This window comes from Oryza glaberrima, chromosome 2 (genome assembly GCF_000147395.1).
Source record: "Oryza glaberrima chromosome 2, OglaRS2, whole genome shotgun sequence".
In the NCBI taxonomy this organism is placed as follows: Eukaryota; Viridiplantae; Streptophyta; class Magnoliopsida; order Poales; family Poaceae; genus Oryza; species Oryza glaberrima.
The window spans coordinates 24,248,106-24,267,190 of NC_068327.1; the positions used below are offsets into that span (position 1 = coordinate 24,248,106).

The following is a 19,085-nucleotide window of genomic DNA, read 5'->3' on the forward strand; positions in this document are numbered from 1 at the left end:
CTGAGCCTGCGTTATTTCTCCCTACGTTGGTCCTGCACAGAATGCATTTACAGTCATGGATCCCATGTCAATTTCTCATGGACCATGCGCAGATATTCATGAGGCCCAGGCTCATTGGAGTACTACTCTCGTAGTCTCATCAGAATGGTCCTGCTCAGTGTCATGGGGAAGGATAACCGAAGTGATGGTTGAATGTCTTCACTCGTGCAAATACCTATGAGGCCAAGCATCGGTGGTGTCTGGTCATCTGGTGTGGTACTGTGGTGTGAATTGTCTGCACTGCATCTCAATTCTGAATTGTGATAGTGTAGTCGCGTACCCATTGGGATGGTCGTAGTTGTACTCATCATGGTAATATGGGAGGATTGGTGGTACAACGGTGAAATCGTAAGTCCTCCCTCCGTCCTAAAAAAATCAACCTAATATTAGGATATGACACATCCTAATACAACGAATCTAGACATATTAGGATGTCGTCGTAGTACGAGGTTGAGTTTTTTTTTTTGGGATGGAGGGAGTAGTGTCTTGCCCATTCCCATAAGGGTTTAGGGCCTATATGGTTACTACCCGAGAGCAAATTTAATAGTATAGCTAATCGCTGGCTCCAAATCATTTATAGTCAACTTAATAGCTAATTCATACAATAGTTATCTATAAATATATACTACACAATTAATATCTGGTCCCATCTGTCTTACGCACATGCTTCTTGGAGTCCGTGCTGCAGCTGGCTATAAATATATAGCTCGCTGCTCTTCTCTCTTCTTGTTTATCTCCTCAAAATGTGTTTATAGCTGGCTTATAGTTTGCTATTGTACTTGCTCTGAGAGAAAGTTGCCTGGCCATAGACATGCCCGAGACTATTTTGTGAGTGTTTGGTTGCTACCCACGAGAGAGGGGTTGGGAACAAGGGGTTACAAACACAGCCTGAGTCTCCTTCCACCTCTCCTGCCCTGATGCAGCTCAGGCGTGGGATTAGCCTGGGCTCCAGGCGCGGCAACGCTTCGCATTAGCACCATAATCCTCTTGTCACTAGGCTGCCCGAGGCTGTCGCGCGCCGTGGTCACCGCCGTGAAAACTGCGCAAGAAGCTGCCGAGTCCACCGCCGCTGCCGTCGCGCGAGACCGCCGAGGCCACACGAAGCTCATGTCGTCGCTTGCCGGAGTGCCGTACCCATCATCGAGCGGAGCCACCGTCAGATCATGTCGTCTCTGCCGCTTCGCTTGGATTTGGTCTCCTCGTGAAGCAGCGATGCTTCGCAAGCAGATTGTTGTCTCTACTAGATGCATGGATTTCCTCCTGTTATTTTCTTTTCCCTTCTTGATGATTTCCTCGCTGGATCCCGCCGTCCACACGAAGCAGCGCCGCCGCTGTGTGGAGACGCCATCGCCGCTAGGCAAGGATTTATCCCATGGTACAGTAAGCAGATCGATTGCATGCAATCTTGGTGAACTATCGGCAATAAATCATCCAAATTTATGCCGATATACATAGATTTAGAATCTTTCGGCTCATTCTATGTCTTATTTTTTTTTCTATTTCACTTGTTTTTTAGATTATTTGTTCCTTCCTTAGGTATATGATTGATTTGTGTAAGGAGGCGGGCGCGCTCGATGAATTTGATTGTAGGCTGGATGTAATTGCCTGCCAAAAATTATGTCGGATATTAATACTTGACTTAGCATTATAATGATCAAACATCTAACATAATTTTTTTCTCAGGCACAAGCCACAAGGCCCACAACCAAACAAGATGAGGCTGAGGCTGTCTGACTAGGCAGCATACATTACAACTTTGAATACCACTCAGGCTTACAAATTTCTCGGGCACGAAGATGAGGGCACCAATCAAACAGGTCCTTAAACCCCAATGGTCATGGATACTGCATACGTAAGTATATGCCTTTTCCCCGTAAGGGTTTAAACCCCAATGGTCATGAATACCGCATAAATCCATGGCCATTCCCGTTGCAAACTCTCCTCTCACGTCGCTCTCCCCAGGGGCAGCTTGGGAGGCGACGATTCGGCCGCCCCTCTCCCCCACCTCCCTTCTCCTCCTCACCGTCGCCCGAGCGGCCGCCGGCAAAGCCGCGTGGCCGCAAGGATGGCGGCGTCGGGGCTCTCCTCGTCTTCTCGCGCTCGGGCGGTATAGGGAGCCGCCCGGAGTGACGATGGCGGTGACCGCCAAATCCGCGCCGTTCCGGCCGAATCTGGCGGGGTGGCTGGCTATGGGGAAGGCGGTGGGGACGGGTGATGGTGGTGGTCGAGGTGAGTTGCACCGGGTGGAGTTGTGGTTATGGCAGCGGGGATGGCGACGATGATAGGGCGGTGGCGGTGGAGGCGCGGATCCGGCGGCGGCGCGACGGCCGGTGGTGGGCAGCGCACGCAGGCATCCCGCGACTACCACTGGCGTTCTCCGACGCTTCTTGGTGTCGGCCAGCGTTGGTGGTGAGGAGGACAGCCGGATCTGGCTTCTTGCCCAAATCCGGCGCATCCTCGTGTGGGGACGGGGTGGATTGGAGTTCGGTTATCTGTGCAGGTGGTGTGAATATTGCAGGTACCCTCGGTGTGCAGTGACATTTGGTGGCTCCCGCCGTGGATGCTATGGTTGATGGGTGCTCTAAGACGAAAGCCTTGCTCTGCTCTCGGTGCTAGCAACGGCGACGCCCTTGGGCGCCGTTCACCTTCTTGAAGACGTTGCTACTGGAGCCCTTATTCAACTCTACTTCAAGAGATTTCTCCGGGTGAAAATCTAGATTCGTTAGGATCGGACGAAGTCGCCGTTCTGTCGGCGTAACCTTCTTGAAGGCTTCGTTTTAGGAGTTTTTCTCTTGTTGGACGGCTGTACTTAGGTTCAGTTTGTCAAAGTCGGGGTTTTCGCCGGTTTTCCTTTAATTAATCGTGTTGTTGTAAGGTTTTTGGGTCTGGTTTTCCTTATAAACTGGATCAACTATCTTCTTCTATAGTGAAATGCAGGAGCTCCCTGCCTGTTCCCTCAAAAAAACGAATACCGCATAAATTAGATTGTACTCCGCACGTTCTTGCGGATAGCTGTATACATGTGAAAAAAAATTAAGATTTTACGTCAATTCTCTATATACCAAAACCAGTAAATAGTACCGAGTTGCCAACTAAAGAAGCTTTCAATAGAAACTACAAACCCATAGAAACAGACAAACAAGTGTCGAACACACTAAAAGTTGCCAAAAAAAATCATCATATGAAAATAATGGAAGCGCGTATATACTACCTACGTCCCAAAATTTTGAGTCTTTGTTTGTAATGTTTGATCATTCGTCTTATTCATAAAATTACGGAATTATTATTTGTTTTGTTTGTGACTTGCTTTATTATCAAAAGTATTACAAGTATGACTTATCTTTTTTATATTTACATTAATTTTTCAAATAAAATGAATGGTCAAATGTTACAAGCAAAAAGTCAAAGCGACATTTATTATAGGACAGGGGTAGTACTCCCTCTAGTTCCTAATTTGTTGACGTTTTAGACAGGATTACACATACCAATGAGTGATTAATTAGTGTGCCTACTTCCTGTTTTACCCCTAATAAATACGGTTTTGAGGCATACCAAATCATAACCTGCTCTTGGTTTGAGTGGCCATCTCATGCAAAAGTGAAGCTACCAGTCCTGAGTTCGATTCTTGGTGGCCACATTTTTTTGCATGGCACTGTGGACGTGTGACTGTTGGCATGCATGCACTTTTTTCAGGCGTTCACGCGCGCAGTCGCCGGGAAAGATTTTTCACTCGCGCGCTGTTAACAAAAATTTTGCCAGGTGCGTTTGCCGCCAATAACTCAAATTTTGGCGCTGGTTTGTAGCAGAATCCCATTTGCCATCTCCATCTATTTATGCTGTGCAATACTAGCTAGTTTGACGCTCCAACTCCCTACATACTCCATCTATTTAACATGAGCTTGAACATGGAGCCACCGGTGCATTTTGGAGCCTCAACAGCTTGGATCGATTTAAACATGGAGCTGCCGATAGATGGTCACATTGGTAAGTGTACTATACTTGACTCTCTCTATCTCTACTCTAATACTTGTTGTTGGCCATGCAACCATAACCTGCATGACATGCTCCATGGCGAAAATGGCGAAAATAGTACAAGGAGGCGAGTAGAAGGCAAAGAACCAACAAGCAGGCATAGAAGAAGAAAATTACTCAGCGCGTAGGAGAGCATTGGTTGAACAGGAAACGAGAAGGCAAAGCATGCATGATGTTGGAAATAATGGGAGTAGTAATGGCCGGCTGCATGCATGCAGGGGCAAGCAGGTCTAAGATGCACCAAAAAAGCTAAAACGTCAAGAAATATCACACAATGCTTCAAGAGCTAAAACGTCAACTAATTTCAAACTGGAGGGAGTAGTTATCAATGTCACACATCCCAATTCCTTAAAAATATATATATTAAGAGCCTGCGAAACTCATTTATAGGCTAAAATGAGCCGTGGGCCTACTTATTTTGAGCCATAAGCATCCCCTAGCTCCAAGGCTCCAACTCCTAAATTTAATCTCAAGAACTAGTCTAGAGTGAAATTGTGGAGCAGCCAAAACCAGCTCCATCTTCCTAGTTCATTTTATGAGAGTACTCTAGCCAGCTGCACTCCTATTAATTTTAGATGTAACTAAAAACTCTTTAGCTAGTCTCCAGCTTCAGAAGAGGTGGAGTTAAAGCTGAAACTCTACCAAACAGATTCTAACGTGACAAATTTAAGCTACTCCATTAAACATAAAATTAATTAAAGACTAATGCACATGAGTAAACTGGGGTGGGCTGAAATTGCTCTGGTTGATAGATGGAATTTTGAGGATGAAATGGTTGGCTCATGCAGCTGCCTTGCAATTATCATTCAATCGATGAAACATGAATACTTCCATTGCACAGAAAATAATGTTTCTTCAAAGCATGTGAGAGCAAGAGCTAATACGATGATGGGTTTTATTTGCTGAATGGAATAGCAAAGTAGTCGGGACAAAAAGGCTGCTTCACTTCATTGTAAAAAAAAAATTCTTAGAATACCTATTTTCGGTAACGCTAAATTTTGGTAGTGTTTAATTTTTATAATACTAGAAAAAATACCATTACGTTGCAACGGGTGAAGACTATTTTAGTCTTATTATTGTTATACGAAATTCATTGTAATAATTCGCTTGGATATATATTTTTCTAAAAAAATATGAGCCGCAATTAGGAGTCCGATCATCTCAAGTTAGTATGCGAGTTTTTTAAATAGATTTCTTATATGACTCCTGTATTTCTAAAAGCGAACGAACTTAAAACCTGACTCAAAATACGGACATGTATTTTCAAAAGCAAACGAACTTAAAAACCGACTAATGACGTACCAAAGTACTGACAAAAACATCTTCAATTTTTATATTTCAATAAGATAAGGTGAAGGTGGATGGTGTTTATAGTTTGATAACTTATCAAATTTTGGTTACCAAAATTTAGATTTAGAATGGTTTGAGAATGGCAAGTAAGTTAACAAGCCCAAAGATACGATTCAGGAATGAGAAATTAAGATCTCCTGCAGGGCGTAAAACTGAAAACAAAAACAATGGATAAAGAAGGCCAGCCGGGGATGCTGTCATTTGCCGGCTTAAGCCCACTAGATGCCTGAGGTGATGAGGTCAAAGCCGGACTAGGCATCTCCTTCTTGGGTCGAAAACTAAGCTGGGCCAAGACGAGGGGCCGAATGCCCCAAGCAGGCCGAGCAAGTATGGTGCTCCACCATGAGATTAAAGTAAGGTCAAACGTTATGAAGTTTTTGAATTTCTATCATAAGTGTTATGGAATATTATCTCCTGGGGAGATAAGATCCTTTCCTATGGACCAATCTGAATCGGAGCAGACATAAGATCTATCTTCTCTTAAGACCTTATATATACAGGGGCACGATGAGACATATAAGGTTGTCTTGCACTACATACCAGATCTATAATGACGAGAGAGCTCCACCCTACATATGTGTCCATTGTCTACTTCTACAATGTTCTTAAAAGTAAAGGGAAGGACACGAGTATTCTATATCATCTCACGCCTCTATGTTGTGGGAGGAACAGAGAACGGATTCAGTGATCCACTAATAGGCGCGTTGGTTTACAACACGAAGAAATAGCCTCGTTTGATTCCCAGGATAGAATAATCGGTATAGAAACTCTATACACATAAATATTTGACACATAAACTTTATGCATATAAACATTTGAAACTTTATAAGTAGAAACATTTGCAAATTTTATATGTAACAGTATTTCATATATAAACTTTATACATAAAATATTCAAATTAGATAAAAAAACACAAGCACTTGATTGGGCCATATTCAGCCCAAAAGGTAACGGGCTGAGCCCATGAGAAAACCACCAAGCAGGCCTCCATGAGCAATGTTGCCAAAAAAACATGGTTAGCCAACAAAAGGTCACTCAAAAAAGCAAACGCCGACACGATCGTTGGCGACCACCCACGCGATAGCATTTTCGGATAATAAGAGCCATTTGACACTAGCATAGGAAAAATCAAAGGAAAGTTTATAAAAAGGTCACACTCTTGATAATTTTCCTATGACATATGAAGCATAGGAATGCAGTCCATCTTTTCCTATAAATTAAAGGGATATGCAGGAAAAAAATCAATAGAAATTTTAATCCTATAAAACTCTTGTGCCAATCCTATAAATCAAAGGGAAGCTTGTTGGTTTCAGAGGACAGATATATTTGGCTCATTCAACCAAAATCCCGTTTCCTCTCTCAATCAAAAAGAAAAAAAGAAAGAAGGGAGATTTTACTACATACACATAGATACACCAAAGTACCTCTAAAACATGTAAGACTATTAAGAAGGTACTATGCCTGTTTTTTAATATATGATACTGTTAATTTTTTTTATAAAAGTTTAATCATTCATCTTACTTTTTAAATATAAAAAATAAGTCATGCTGAAAGAATATTTAATAATAAATAAAAATAAAATACTACTATATGATAATTTTATAAATTTAATAAATGTGTCTTAAAAAAGTCAACGTCGCTATATATTGAAAAACGAAGGGAGTAACAAAAGATATTTTGATTGTAGGGGTACTTTGGTAAATTTTATATCTAAGTAAACCGTGAAATGCCAAGTATATATGGGAGAAAATTTGACAAGTAGTGCCACGCAAAAGCAAGATGTTGAACTAATTACTCGCAACGTCTGCCACCATCGTTTGCATGGTAAAAAACGAATCGTAGATTCCCACAGCATCGGCTAATTGCTTACCCGGACCCTTTCAGCGATCCCACATTTTCTCCGATTGCGACATCACAATCGTACATGCAAATATACAATCACCGTTGAGCCGGCAGGTGAGAATTGGTCGGACAGCACGTACTATTTCCAGCCTTCCAGTTCCAGGCTGACAAAGTCGGCACGTTTGTAACGTACTCCCTCTAATATCTCAGATATAGCGATGTATAACGTTTTAATTCAACAAAAAACATAGTACTCCTATACATACTCTTTCATCTCGGACATATCTATCGCTCGTGTTGCTGCGGAATGACTATGCCCCGATAAATGAATTTTCGAAAAATATGCAAGCTAAGGAATAAAGAATCAAATAAGGACTTAAACTAACTGGAGAGATCAATGGTCTTTTCGTAAAGAGTTAGAACTAAATGAATGTACTATAATTGTAATGATGAAATGCACATGGATATAATACAATTAAATGCCTTTTAACTCTTTAGTTTTATACGGCTAAGATCCTAGCCCTCTAATGGATGATAAAATTTTTCATTTTAAATAGAAACAACTTTTTTATGTCTGAACAAACGAAACATGGTTCGGGACCAACAGTTCTAAAGTTCATATGAGACAAAAGAAACAGTTGAGTGGAGTTGGATTTTGTGCTCAAATTGTTGAATTTTGAAAAATGGGAGCAGTTGCTTAGAGTGAGTGATTATTTGATGGGTTCTTTGAGCACTAAGAGAGCGCTATTACTTAATCATGTACTATTGTGCAATCAACATAAGGAATAAAGGGTATTAATTTCAGTTTTTATTAAGACAACAGTTACAACAACATCAGAAATAAAGGGGATTAATTTCAGTTTTATTGAGACAACAATTAATGCAACGAGCTAGCGAAGTATTCTATTGAATCGATGGCTGATATTTAAGATACACAACGATCCAATGGTTGTGATATTTGTGATGATGTGGCTTCACATACTTCTAGCTAACGGTGACACCTGTATAGGAATAGTAGATTACTACCGTCTCTTATCTAATTGCTCATTTAGTTTACGTTTATTTGTAATTTGTAATCTCCGTAAAAAGCTAAAAAATACTTATATTTTGTGACGACCGATGAGTATTCTCTGCACGCAGGCCACCTCCTGCATTTGTTTTTTTTTTCCAGATCCCCGGAATCATTTCCCGGCAGAGAGCAATCAACAGAGGTCCCTAATTCTGTTGATCCGTCTGCTCTCATCACCATCAATTTCCCCCTTTTGCTAGGACGTTGAGATCAGAGAGCGACGTGCAGACTACTCGATCGATTGCAATGGTACGACCGTGTCTGATCGATCAGGGGTATATATACCTTCTCTTCTTCTTTAGCCGAATTTGTTATCAGGTTGTATCACTGCATCTGCATGCATGTGTTTGGAGGCCCTCTTCATACGCAAGCTAGACAAACTTGTAAAGTGGTCACTTGATCTCCACACACCAACCAACCATTCTCTCTAGCTAGCTTGTACGTATTGCATTTTGTTCAGTCAATCATTGATCGGATTGTTAGTCATATGCCCTAGAGGCAATTATAAAGATGATTGTATCACATACTATGTTTATATATTTATCCGACATTGTTCCATGAAATAGATAACTCCTTATTGGTTAATGAATATGTGATTTTTTCATGAGACTCTTTATGTTGTTTGTTACTATTTCTAAAGGATCCCTGATCAAATATCATATGTGGAACAAATATGTTTATATGATCAGCACATGTATTAATTGATGATCATGTCTCATGGATCATGGTATAGAGATACCAAATTAATAATGTGGACACATGTTGGTGAACATGTTGTTGGATAGACCCAACATGAGACGCTGCAAGAGCCATATGTGTTGTGTCATCAGTGATCTCATTGAGTGTTGGTGTTGAATCCTTAGACCTGAGATTATCATGGTTCTCAACATGTGTAGTAGCTTACTTAGGGACTGCTAAACGCTACTCCGTAATTGGATAGTTATAAAAGTAGTTTTCGGGTATGCTATGAAACATGTAGTGGGATATAAATAATCAAGATGGGATTTGCCCCTCCTATGGAGAGATATCTCTGGGCCCCTAGATGTTGTAGATTATGGAAGTGCATGGCCATGCCAAAGGTGATTGAGGAGTCAATCACAAGTTATATAATCTATCAACAGATTCGAGTGAATGATTGAGCTATTAGAGGATGGCACATATCTATCCTTGAGCTTAATCGATATCGTGAGGTAAAGGGGTTCATACAAGTATACACTAGAGGTTCAGCCGATATGATCTTTATGTATGCCCGGTGGGTCAATACGTTCTGCTAGGGGCCGCTGTTGACGCGTGGACCGAAAAGGAGTTTTCGGGTTACAGCCGAGTATATACGAACCTACAGGGTTGCACGCTTAATGGGCCGGAATAAGAGGATTGGATAGAGATCCAATATGAGCTTAATTTGGATAGGGATCCGAATAGTAGTCCTATGGGCCTTGGAGGCCCGAGTGATGGATCCTATATATTCGTGAGGGGTGTGACCGGCGGAGGCATTGCATCACGTGAGAAACCCTAGCCGTCACTTTCCTCCCCGAGCAAAACCCTAGCCGCACGCGGGTGCTAGCACATCTGCGCGTGGCGTTCTGTCCCTATACGTGTGGATACCGGTAGAGGTGCCGCTGGTTTGCGGTGCTGATCGGCGTGGGAGTACGGCGAGGAGAACGCACGAGGAGGAGAAGGTCGAGCCAGTGCGATCGACTACTTCCTCTACATCGACGCGCGCTACTTCGCGAGAGTTCCTTCGACTTCTCAGCGTCTTCTTCCGCCGCGCAGCGCGTCGAGTAGTAACGATCTATGATCTAATACTTGCATGGTTCCTGGTTTACGCGATAGAAAATTTTAATTTATGCTATCGTAGCCTACGCGTATTCCAACACAGATACTTTACCTGGCATGCTGAGAGAGAGAGAGAGAACTCAACAAAGTCCAGATGAGATCATGAGGACCAGTTGGTAGTTAGTTTAATTAGGTGTTAAAAGAGCTTTTCAAAGGGAGGTTAGATTAAGTGTTTCTGGTCAAATTGTCTCACTCACTCAAAACTCTGATTTAAAAAGCTAAATTGAGCTGGAATTGGTGCAAGGAAAGTATATGGTGCTCAATACTTCCTGTGGAATTTAATCTGTCAACCTTATCTTATTTTGAAGCTTTGGTGAGAAGAGGCATGGTTGGACTGAACAATGTGTTGGCTACTACTACTTACCTTAAGCTGATAGTGGTGGAGTAGTGGTTGGAACCAACTTTCAATTCTAGCTAAGCAATAACAATCTAAACCTTTAGGTCAACCAGAGCTCACTTTCTTTCACAAAAAAGAAAAAAAAACACAGAGCTCCCTGTCTCACTCTCACCTAACTCACCAGAGGTAGAGAGGTGCACTTCATCAAATCCTAACCGGTCCTTTCCCTGAAGTGGGCTCATGGCATAGACCAAGGTAAGATTAGTAGTTGTTGTTTGGTAGATGAAAGGAACACATTCCTTACTGGTTTTTGCTTAGCCATCTGAGGAAGCAAGCCAAGCAGTGTCAACAACCTTGTGATCCAAAGATGGGAGCTTTTCCTTTGCTTTCTTCAGATTTATTTCTCTGCCTTTTCTCATAAACATAACCGAATTCAAGAATGCACTTTTCTGTCCTCTCTGCTGCTGCGAAAACGTTCTTGGTTTGGGGATTTAAATCCAGCCTTGCTGAGAGATCAAGGAAAGGAATATGATGCATGCTGCTAACGAGATGGTCGGTTAGTTGCATATGACAACTACCTAGGGGCACATGGTGTACCTAACTAAGACATGTCCAGCATGATACCTATCAACTACTAGCTACAACCATGTTGTACACATCTCTTCTCTCGACGCCATTTTTCGTTAGAAAGACTCTGTACCACCCAATGGATGCTCATAAATTCTCATAACCAATATTTTCTTGCGCTATCTCAGTTGTCAAAATGCTGGTACTTCACTGTGAACCTTCCTTGGATCGATGTGTATATGTTCTTTATCAATGAACTAAGTCATATTTTCTGCCTTTGTTTTTTTTGTTTTTTTTAAAAAAAATGCTGGTACTGAACTAATTACGCTTGATAGGCTGATGCCCCTGTACTCACTAGTCACTACCGACCGAAGACTTCACATTACAAGCAAAGGGTTCGATTGGATCTTTCATCTTCTCTGAGGAAAATTCATTTCCGTGGACAAAAGGACATGAATGCAGTAGTAGTGGCATACCACTTATAAGTTATAACCACATATTATTGGTCACAAGATGCAATAGTCTATTGCTCATTTATTTGTCAGGTACATAAACAAACAGTTTGTGTACATGTTCTAGCGACTTAAACGGGACCGTACAACGAATCTTCTCCAGTCATTTTTACATTCGTCATTTCTCTGTGATCAAAGAAAAAAACAAACATTTTTCATAATAATTAGGCGTGTATGTTTGGTCATAGGAATCCTATGGATGGAAACCACATGGTTCTCCTCAGTTTTTCTCTTGTTTTTTTTCAGTTGGAATGATAGAAACAGGGGGCCTCTAGACAAATGCTTCTTCTTACATCAAACCATGAGCTGTCGTTTTGAGTGTGTGTGTGTGTGGCTGCCTCTACTCTATGCACCTTCCATCCATTAGGAGCTCTCACTCATGAAGTGGCAGAGGATAAGAATAATCACCTAGCACCAAGTCGGCCACTGACCTAGACTTTGACAGGCTAATCACTTGCTTGCTTCACATACACAAGTTCAGACTATTTTTTGCAAGTTGAAGCCTTCAATTGTGTTTTGTCATATGATGGTTGTGATTAATCATGTTTACTAGAGCTTGGCTGGAACTGTCTGCCTCAAGACTTGGCCCAGGCTACAGCGAATAGGTCAAGCACTCAAGCAGTATTAGTCTGTTAATTGGCAGCTTCTTCCAGTCAGCTCACTGACTCGCTCTTCTGATTGTTTGCAAGCAATCGCGGTGGTTGGCAGGCACATAGTTTAGCATTTCTGCTGTTCTTGTGGGGGCATGTGTATCCTAAAATTGTTTTAAAATTTGGAAGAATGGTCTTATTAGCACAAGGTTGAATTTAACACAATCTTATCAATCATATCCAAAAACATGACTATTCCTATGCTTATCCAATTGATTTTAGGACAAAGTAAACAACCAAAATTCAAGCTGAAGGAATTGCAAGTGCAAGGATGGTGACGTGGCGCACGCCTACAAGTACTCACTCTACCAATCTAATGGAAGTTTTCTTAACCATGATACAGTCGCCACTCGCCAGTCTAGCACGAGCAGTATGGCCATGAAAATTATTCAAGAAATTAAACCATAATATTTTTAAGTGCTGTTTTCCCCATGTCACCATTTTTGTTTTGGTCAGTTGGCACATTTTCGTTTTGTTTTTGGTGTGGGGTAGCCACCGTGGTAGGTAAGCTGCAAAGCTTTCGAGCTCTTGTTAGGTAGCCATACCGATCAACCTGCTCCTAATTTTTCCCTGTAGTTTTCTGATTAATAAATCCGCCTGTTTGATCCAGAGCAGCAAATAACTAACAGATCGGAACAACAACAGAGCATCATTTGCAGTGACACTGAAGTACTAGAACAGATCAGCACAATCAGCAGAAATGTCGTACTGTAGCAAGTGGCAAGTAGCCTTCTCACTGCACCTAACGACTTCGATCCGACCTTGGCCTGTCGGTTTCTGCTCAAGGAACCTACCTGCAAGCTCGATCCAGTTCATCAGCAGTTACAGATCGAACACTAGGTCATCACTTACACATCAATGGAATTAAAAATGCTGGTCAGGTACGAGTAGTTGATCAGTGTGACTGAGCTCTACTCCTTCCATCCTTTAAAAAAAAACTTTTTATACACGAATATAGATGTAAGTTATATTCAGATTCGTAGATAAAAGTTGTTTTTTTAAGCAGGACTGAGAGAGTAGTTGCAAGTAACATGTACCTGAAATGAACTTAGTTTTCAGGTCTAGAGAAAAAATGGCCACTTCTATTAATTTGCTCCTCCTGTTGGCATTAATTTATGGCACCTTCATTTCAGTGACCACACTAGCACACCAACACATAGCAATGATTTTTTTTTTTTTTTGAAAAGAGAACACATAGCAATGATGAACAGAAAAGGGGAGCAAATCATGCCTAGTCAAGTAGCTACCTTTGATTATAGCCCAAGAGCGAAACTTAAGAGCGATTTGGACATCGCTCATGAGGTCATGCGCCTTTGTCAAGTTTTTGTCCCAAACGGTAGGTGGATGGCAATCTCATGGCGATTGGTGACGCAACCGCCCATTGATTTGTGCTCGCCCACTGCTTAGAGCCTCGTTAGTTCGTGAAAAGAAATTTTTTGAGTGTCATATCAGACGTTTGACCGGATATCGGAAGATGTTTTCGAATATGAATGAAAAAACTAATTTCATAACTCGCTTGGAAACCGCGAGACGAATCTTTTGAGCCTAATTAATCCATCATTAATAAATATGGGTTACTGTAGCATTTATGGCTAATCATGGACTAATTAGGTTTAAAAGATTCGTCTCGCGATTACCCCTAACTGTGCAATTAATTTTTAATTTATCTATATTTAATACTCCATGCATGTGTCTAAATATTCGATGTGATGTTTTTGGGAAAAAGTTTTTGGCAACTAAGCAAGGCCTTACTAGCAATGATCAACAAACACTACGAGTCCATGACAACTCAATTTTGCAAGTCCCAAAGAAAGCGATGCATTGAGCTGAAGACGAATTCGAATCACAGTTAAGCTGAAGACATTGTATTATAGGATCAAAACATTTCTATTACCACAACTTTTTAAGGATGGAATCGAGTAGCAATACTTTCACCCCAAAATACAGTTTAGCGACAATATCTTAGAAAAGCCGCTTGCTTTGCCGCCATGGCTGGCAAGCTGAGCAGAGCAGCTAACACAAAGAACACGAGATCACTATAAACCAAACGGCAACGAACGAAGAAAATACAGGGTCTTTTTTGTCTGAAGATACACGAAGCGGTTCGTTTTCTTTTATTTTTAGTCTCCTCTCCTCCTCGATGATGGGTGTATGGCAATGGCAATGGCGGTGGGATCTTGGCTTAGTTGATGGGAAGGGGCTCGCCGTTCCACTCCTTGAGGCAGTCGAGCATGGGGTCGATGAGCTTGCCCTGGCTGATGCCGAGGAACACCTTGTTGCACTCCTCGCCGGGGGACTTGAGCTTCTCGCCGGTGAGGAATACGCAGCCGAGCTCCTCGCGGACGAAGCGGTAGAGCGGGAACGACCGGCTCTCGACGATGCGGTTGGCGACGGGGGCGGTGCCGTTGGCGACGGCGACGCGGGCGGCCTCGATCTCCCGGGGCAGCGCGGAGCGGAGCTCCTCCTCGAACTTGGTGATCTTGGAGAACACGGAGGCCTCGGGCTCGGCGTCGCCGCTGGTGAGGGCGTGCTCGACGAGCACGGCGCGGAGCTTCTGCATGAGCGGGTAGTTGGCGCTGCACGGGTCGTCGGCGTAGCTGAACACGGCCTCGCGGTCGATGGCGGTGAGGAGGTTCTTCTCGCTGAAGCGCGCGCTGGAGAGGTCGCCGGTGGGGTTCATGGTGAGCACCTTCTTGGCCACCTGGGTGACGCAGTTCTTGACGGAGCTCTTGATGTTCTCCTCGAGGTGGCGAAGGTCGACGGCCTGGCACAGGGCGACGATGTAGGTGGAGGTCATGAGCTTGAGGATGTCCACCGCCTCCAGGGTCTTCCTGGCCGAGACGAGACCCAGCGAGTTCACGTCCTGGTTGTGCTGCTCCGCGCTCTGGACATGGTTGGTGATGGGGTTGGCGAGGTACTGGAGCTCAGAGCAGTAGGAGGCCATGGCGATCTCGGTGCCCTTGAACCCGTAGTCCAAGCTCGGGTTGCGGCTGCCGGCCAGGTTGGAGGTCAGCCCGTTGTTGTAGAACTCGTTCACGAGCTCGGAGAACTGCGCGAACATGAGCTTGCCGATGTTGGCGATGGCGAGACGGGCGTTGTCCATGGACACACCGATAGGGGTGCCCTGGAAGTTGCCGCCGTGGAGCGCCTTGCCGCGGTGGACGTCGATCACCGGGTTGTCGTTCACGGAGTTGACCTCGCGCTCGATGGACTTGGTGGCGGCGCGGATGACCTCGATCTGCGGACCGAGCCACTGCGGCGACGTGCGGAGCGCGTACCTGTCCTGCTTCGGCTTCAGCAGCGGGTCCATCTCGTTCACCTTCTTGGCGTGGCTCATGAACGAGCTCCCGGCGAGGATGTGCTCCATGATGGCGGCGGCCTCGATCGACCCAGGGTGGTGCTTCAGCTTGTGGGTCAGGTGGTCGGTGTACTCCGGCTTGCCGTTCATCACCTCGCAGAACACCGCCGAGAGCACCTCGGACAGGACGGCGAGGATGTTGGCGTCGAACATCACGGTGGCCGCGAGCGCCGACCCCACGGACGTGCCATTGACGATGGCGAGACCTTCCTTGGGGTTCAGCGTGAAGAAGCCACCCTCGATGCCGGCGAGCTTGAACGCCTCGGCGGCGTCCACCTTCCTGCCGTCGGGCGAGATGGCCTGCGCGTTGGGGCGGCCGGTGATGAGGCCGGCAATGTAGGACAGGGGAACCAGGTCACCGGACGCGGTGATGGTGCCACGGAGCGGCAGGCACGGCGTGACGCCGGTGTTGAGCAGCTTGGTGATGGCCTCGAGGATCTCGAACCGGATGCCGGAGTAGCCCTGGAGGAGGGTGTTGATGCGCACGAGCATGGCCGCCCGCACCGTCTCCGACGGCAGCGTGTGGCCATCGGAGCCAGTGCCGAAGATTCCGGCGTTGAGATGCCTGCAGCAGCAGAAGCACGCACATGGTCAGAGACGACAGATCGACAGCTAGATGCAGTGGATGCATGGATGGCTACTACTGTACAGAAAACCGTTAAATTAACTGCCAAGTTGCAGCCCAAACAAGTAAACCAGACGACAAATTGGAACAGCTGGTTGTAAACTCTTGTCCTCTGTTACAACTCGCATCGGGATTTGGAAACAAGAACACCCTATGGCCCTGACAATTGTACGACTACTCAACATGTTTTTTCCTTGAGTCACTTGTGCTCCCCGCTAACTGGCACGCGTGGGGCGTGACACGACTAGATCTGCACAAGAACCAGTCCTACAAAAATATCCCAGTATACATTTTCCATCGAAATTCCATTTTCAGCAGAGAAAGAAAGAAAAAATCTATACGCGCATTTATCCATAAAACTATTAAATACAGATATAGTATATATCTTCTGACTTCTCCACCATGATACTCGTACGTGCCGACTTGTCAGTTTGTCACCCATCCTATGGCACATATACTACTCCTATATCCTACCACTGGATTTTTTTTTCCGCCAACAAAATTTTATACTACTTTTATTCATTTTTCTAAAGAACATATTTATATTTCTTTTCAAAGCATGTAGGAGTAAAGTATGTACCAACAAAATAAAGTGGTTTCCTGAGAGCGTGTCACCGGGCGGGCACAGGAGGAGCGTGACCTGTTTTTCCGCCGCGCACGCCGGTGGCGTGCGCATACTCTCGGTAGTACGACGAGACCACCGCGCGGTGCGGGGAAAACGACGCCCCACCAGACGCCTCGCTCGCGCGAACTCGCTGTGTCGCGCGCGCCGGTGAGATAGATCTGGCCGTTTTTTTCTTTTTTTTTTTTCAACTGGAGCTGTGCTGGTGGTGTATATACTACACATGAGACAAGTTTTCCAGCTTGGTACTAGAATTAAACAGCTTGGATGCTGTACTTGACTTTATGCTATGAGCAAAAAATTCCATGCTGGTAAGGGAGTGCATTTATTTGCTTCTGTTTTTTTCTTTTGCTAATAAAGAGTAGGAACAGCCCATGAATCTCAGGGGATGGCCAAGAAAAAGGGCACATCGCTTTTTGCCTTTTTTAACTTGCATTTTATATCTTTGATGCTACTGCTACTCATCAGTCATGACTCATGAGGTGAGCTGGGATCATGAGCTGTGTGTCTATCTATGGGCGAAGTTGTACTTCTACAATAAGAAATTCATAAAAACTCCCGGTAAACGCGGGGGGACGAAGTGGATGAAAGTGGATCTATGCTATCCATAGCAATTAATGCAGTAATGAAGTAATTAATTGGATGATTGTTTTTTACCTGAGGAGCTCGACTTGGAGGGCGGGGCCGTCCTTGGTGCGGCGGTGGGAGGTGCCGCCGAAGCCGGTGGTGACGCCGTAGATGTCGCCGCCGTGGGCGATGCAGTTGAGGATCCACTCGCTGCTGGCCTTGACGCGGGGGCGGGCCTCCTCGTCGAGCTCGACGGCGACGCCGGCGGCGTCCTTGGCCTGGGCGACGGCGGCCACCTGGCCGACGCGGAGGGTGGCGCCCTGGATCTTGACCAGCGGCTCGCGGAACTGCGCCACCATGCGCTTCACCTCGTCGAGGTGGCTGCCGGCCATCTCGGCCGCCGCCGCGCCCCAGTTGAGCGGGTCCTCCTTGTTGATCGGCCCGTTGCCCGCCATTGCTACGGTGGTGGTGGTGGGCACGAGGAGAAGAGAGGATTCGATACTGAAGAAGAGCCGGAGGAGAAGGTAGTGAGCTCTTCTTGGAGGGAAATGGAGGCGGAGGGGGCGCTTAAATAGTGGCGCGGTGGACGGGGTGGGCGGGTGTAGGTAGGTAAGGCCTTTTCCTCTCTTCTCCCTCTGCCTAGTGGGTTGGTTGGTGGCTTGTATGGTGGATCTATAAAAAAAAAGATATATAACTTCCATTCTACTTTACTTTTTTGTTCCATGGAGAATGGTTTTTTTATGTGCACTTGAACATCACTACATTATCATATTTGGCCAAAATTAATGAAGGGCCATATTTGAAACACATAATTTCTCTTAGTTTCTATATGGGTCGAACTATTTCTTGCGATAATATTGTCCGTGGTCCAAACACGGAACGATGATTATGACTTTCAAAATTGAAACCGCCGTCGTGTGCATGAGTAATCTAACCAACCTGATGAAAAATTTGGGAACTTTTTGAATGAAAGTGCCTCTTTTTTAGAAAAAAAAACTTGTGGTGTGCATTTGCCGATGCTTTTGCTCACTTTTAAGAATGTTTGTTTTCCAATGGTTTTCCCTTGTTCTAAAACTTTTCTGTTGTTGGTGATCACGCGGTAGCCAGTAGGAAAGTGAAGGAGGGACAAATCTCACCAACCCTGAAAAGGAAAACCAGGCTGCTCTCGAGTGGAAACCGGAGTTGTTGGCTGGACAATTATTGCGTGTGCATCTCTGCCGAACAAAAAAAAGAAGAAGAGAAAATCATTTGCTCTTCGCACTCAGCAGCACGCTCTGCGATTATTCACGTCAGTGCAAGGTCACTACACCTTAGAGATAGATAGATATGTCTCTCTTAATAAAAAAAAAACAAAACAAGGATTGATAGATCGATATATATCTAGAAGATATGCCTCAACACTTCAACAGACATTTTAGACTCATTTGCTTGGATTTTGTTTTCCACATTTGCTGACTGTGTGAGCCAGCACACGGCTGGACTGTCAAAATGGCAACCAGAATCTCCCCCTTGTGCAAGGATCACAAAAGAGCAGAGCTCCAAATCATGTTAAAAGAGATTATAACCAGCACTCTAGCAGGTATTGCATTTATGTGTACTAATTAAGGAAAACCTTATGTAAAAATCCAAATCATAGATTCTTATCGGTTTTAAGTTTGTCTATCTCGTTAATATTATTT

General features: G+C 44.4%; 1 protein-coding gene across 1 annotated transcript; it reads right to left on the bottom strand.

Moving 5' to 3' along the window:
* Positions 1-14,097: 14,097 nt before the first annotated feature.
* On the bottom strand, positions 14,098-17,955 carry LOC127764519 (phenylalanine ammonia-lyase). The gene is made up of 2 exons (XM_052289409.1): positions 17,497-17,955; positions 14,098-16,157 (listed from the first exon to the last, which is right to left on the bottom strand). The coding sequence occupies exons 1-2, from the start codon at positions 17,859-17,861 to the stop codon at positions 14,417-14,419; spliced, it is 2,106 nt and encodes a 701-aa protein (XP_052145369.1). The 5' UTR covers positions 17,862-17,955; the 3' UTR covers positions 14,098-14,416.
* Positions 17,956-19,085: the final 1,130 nt, after the last annotated feature.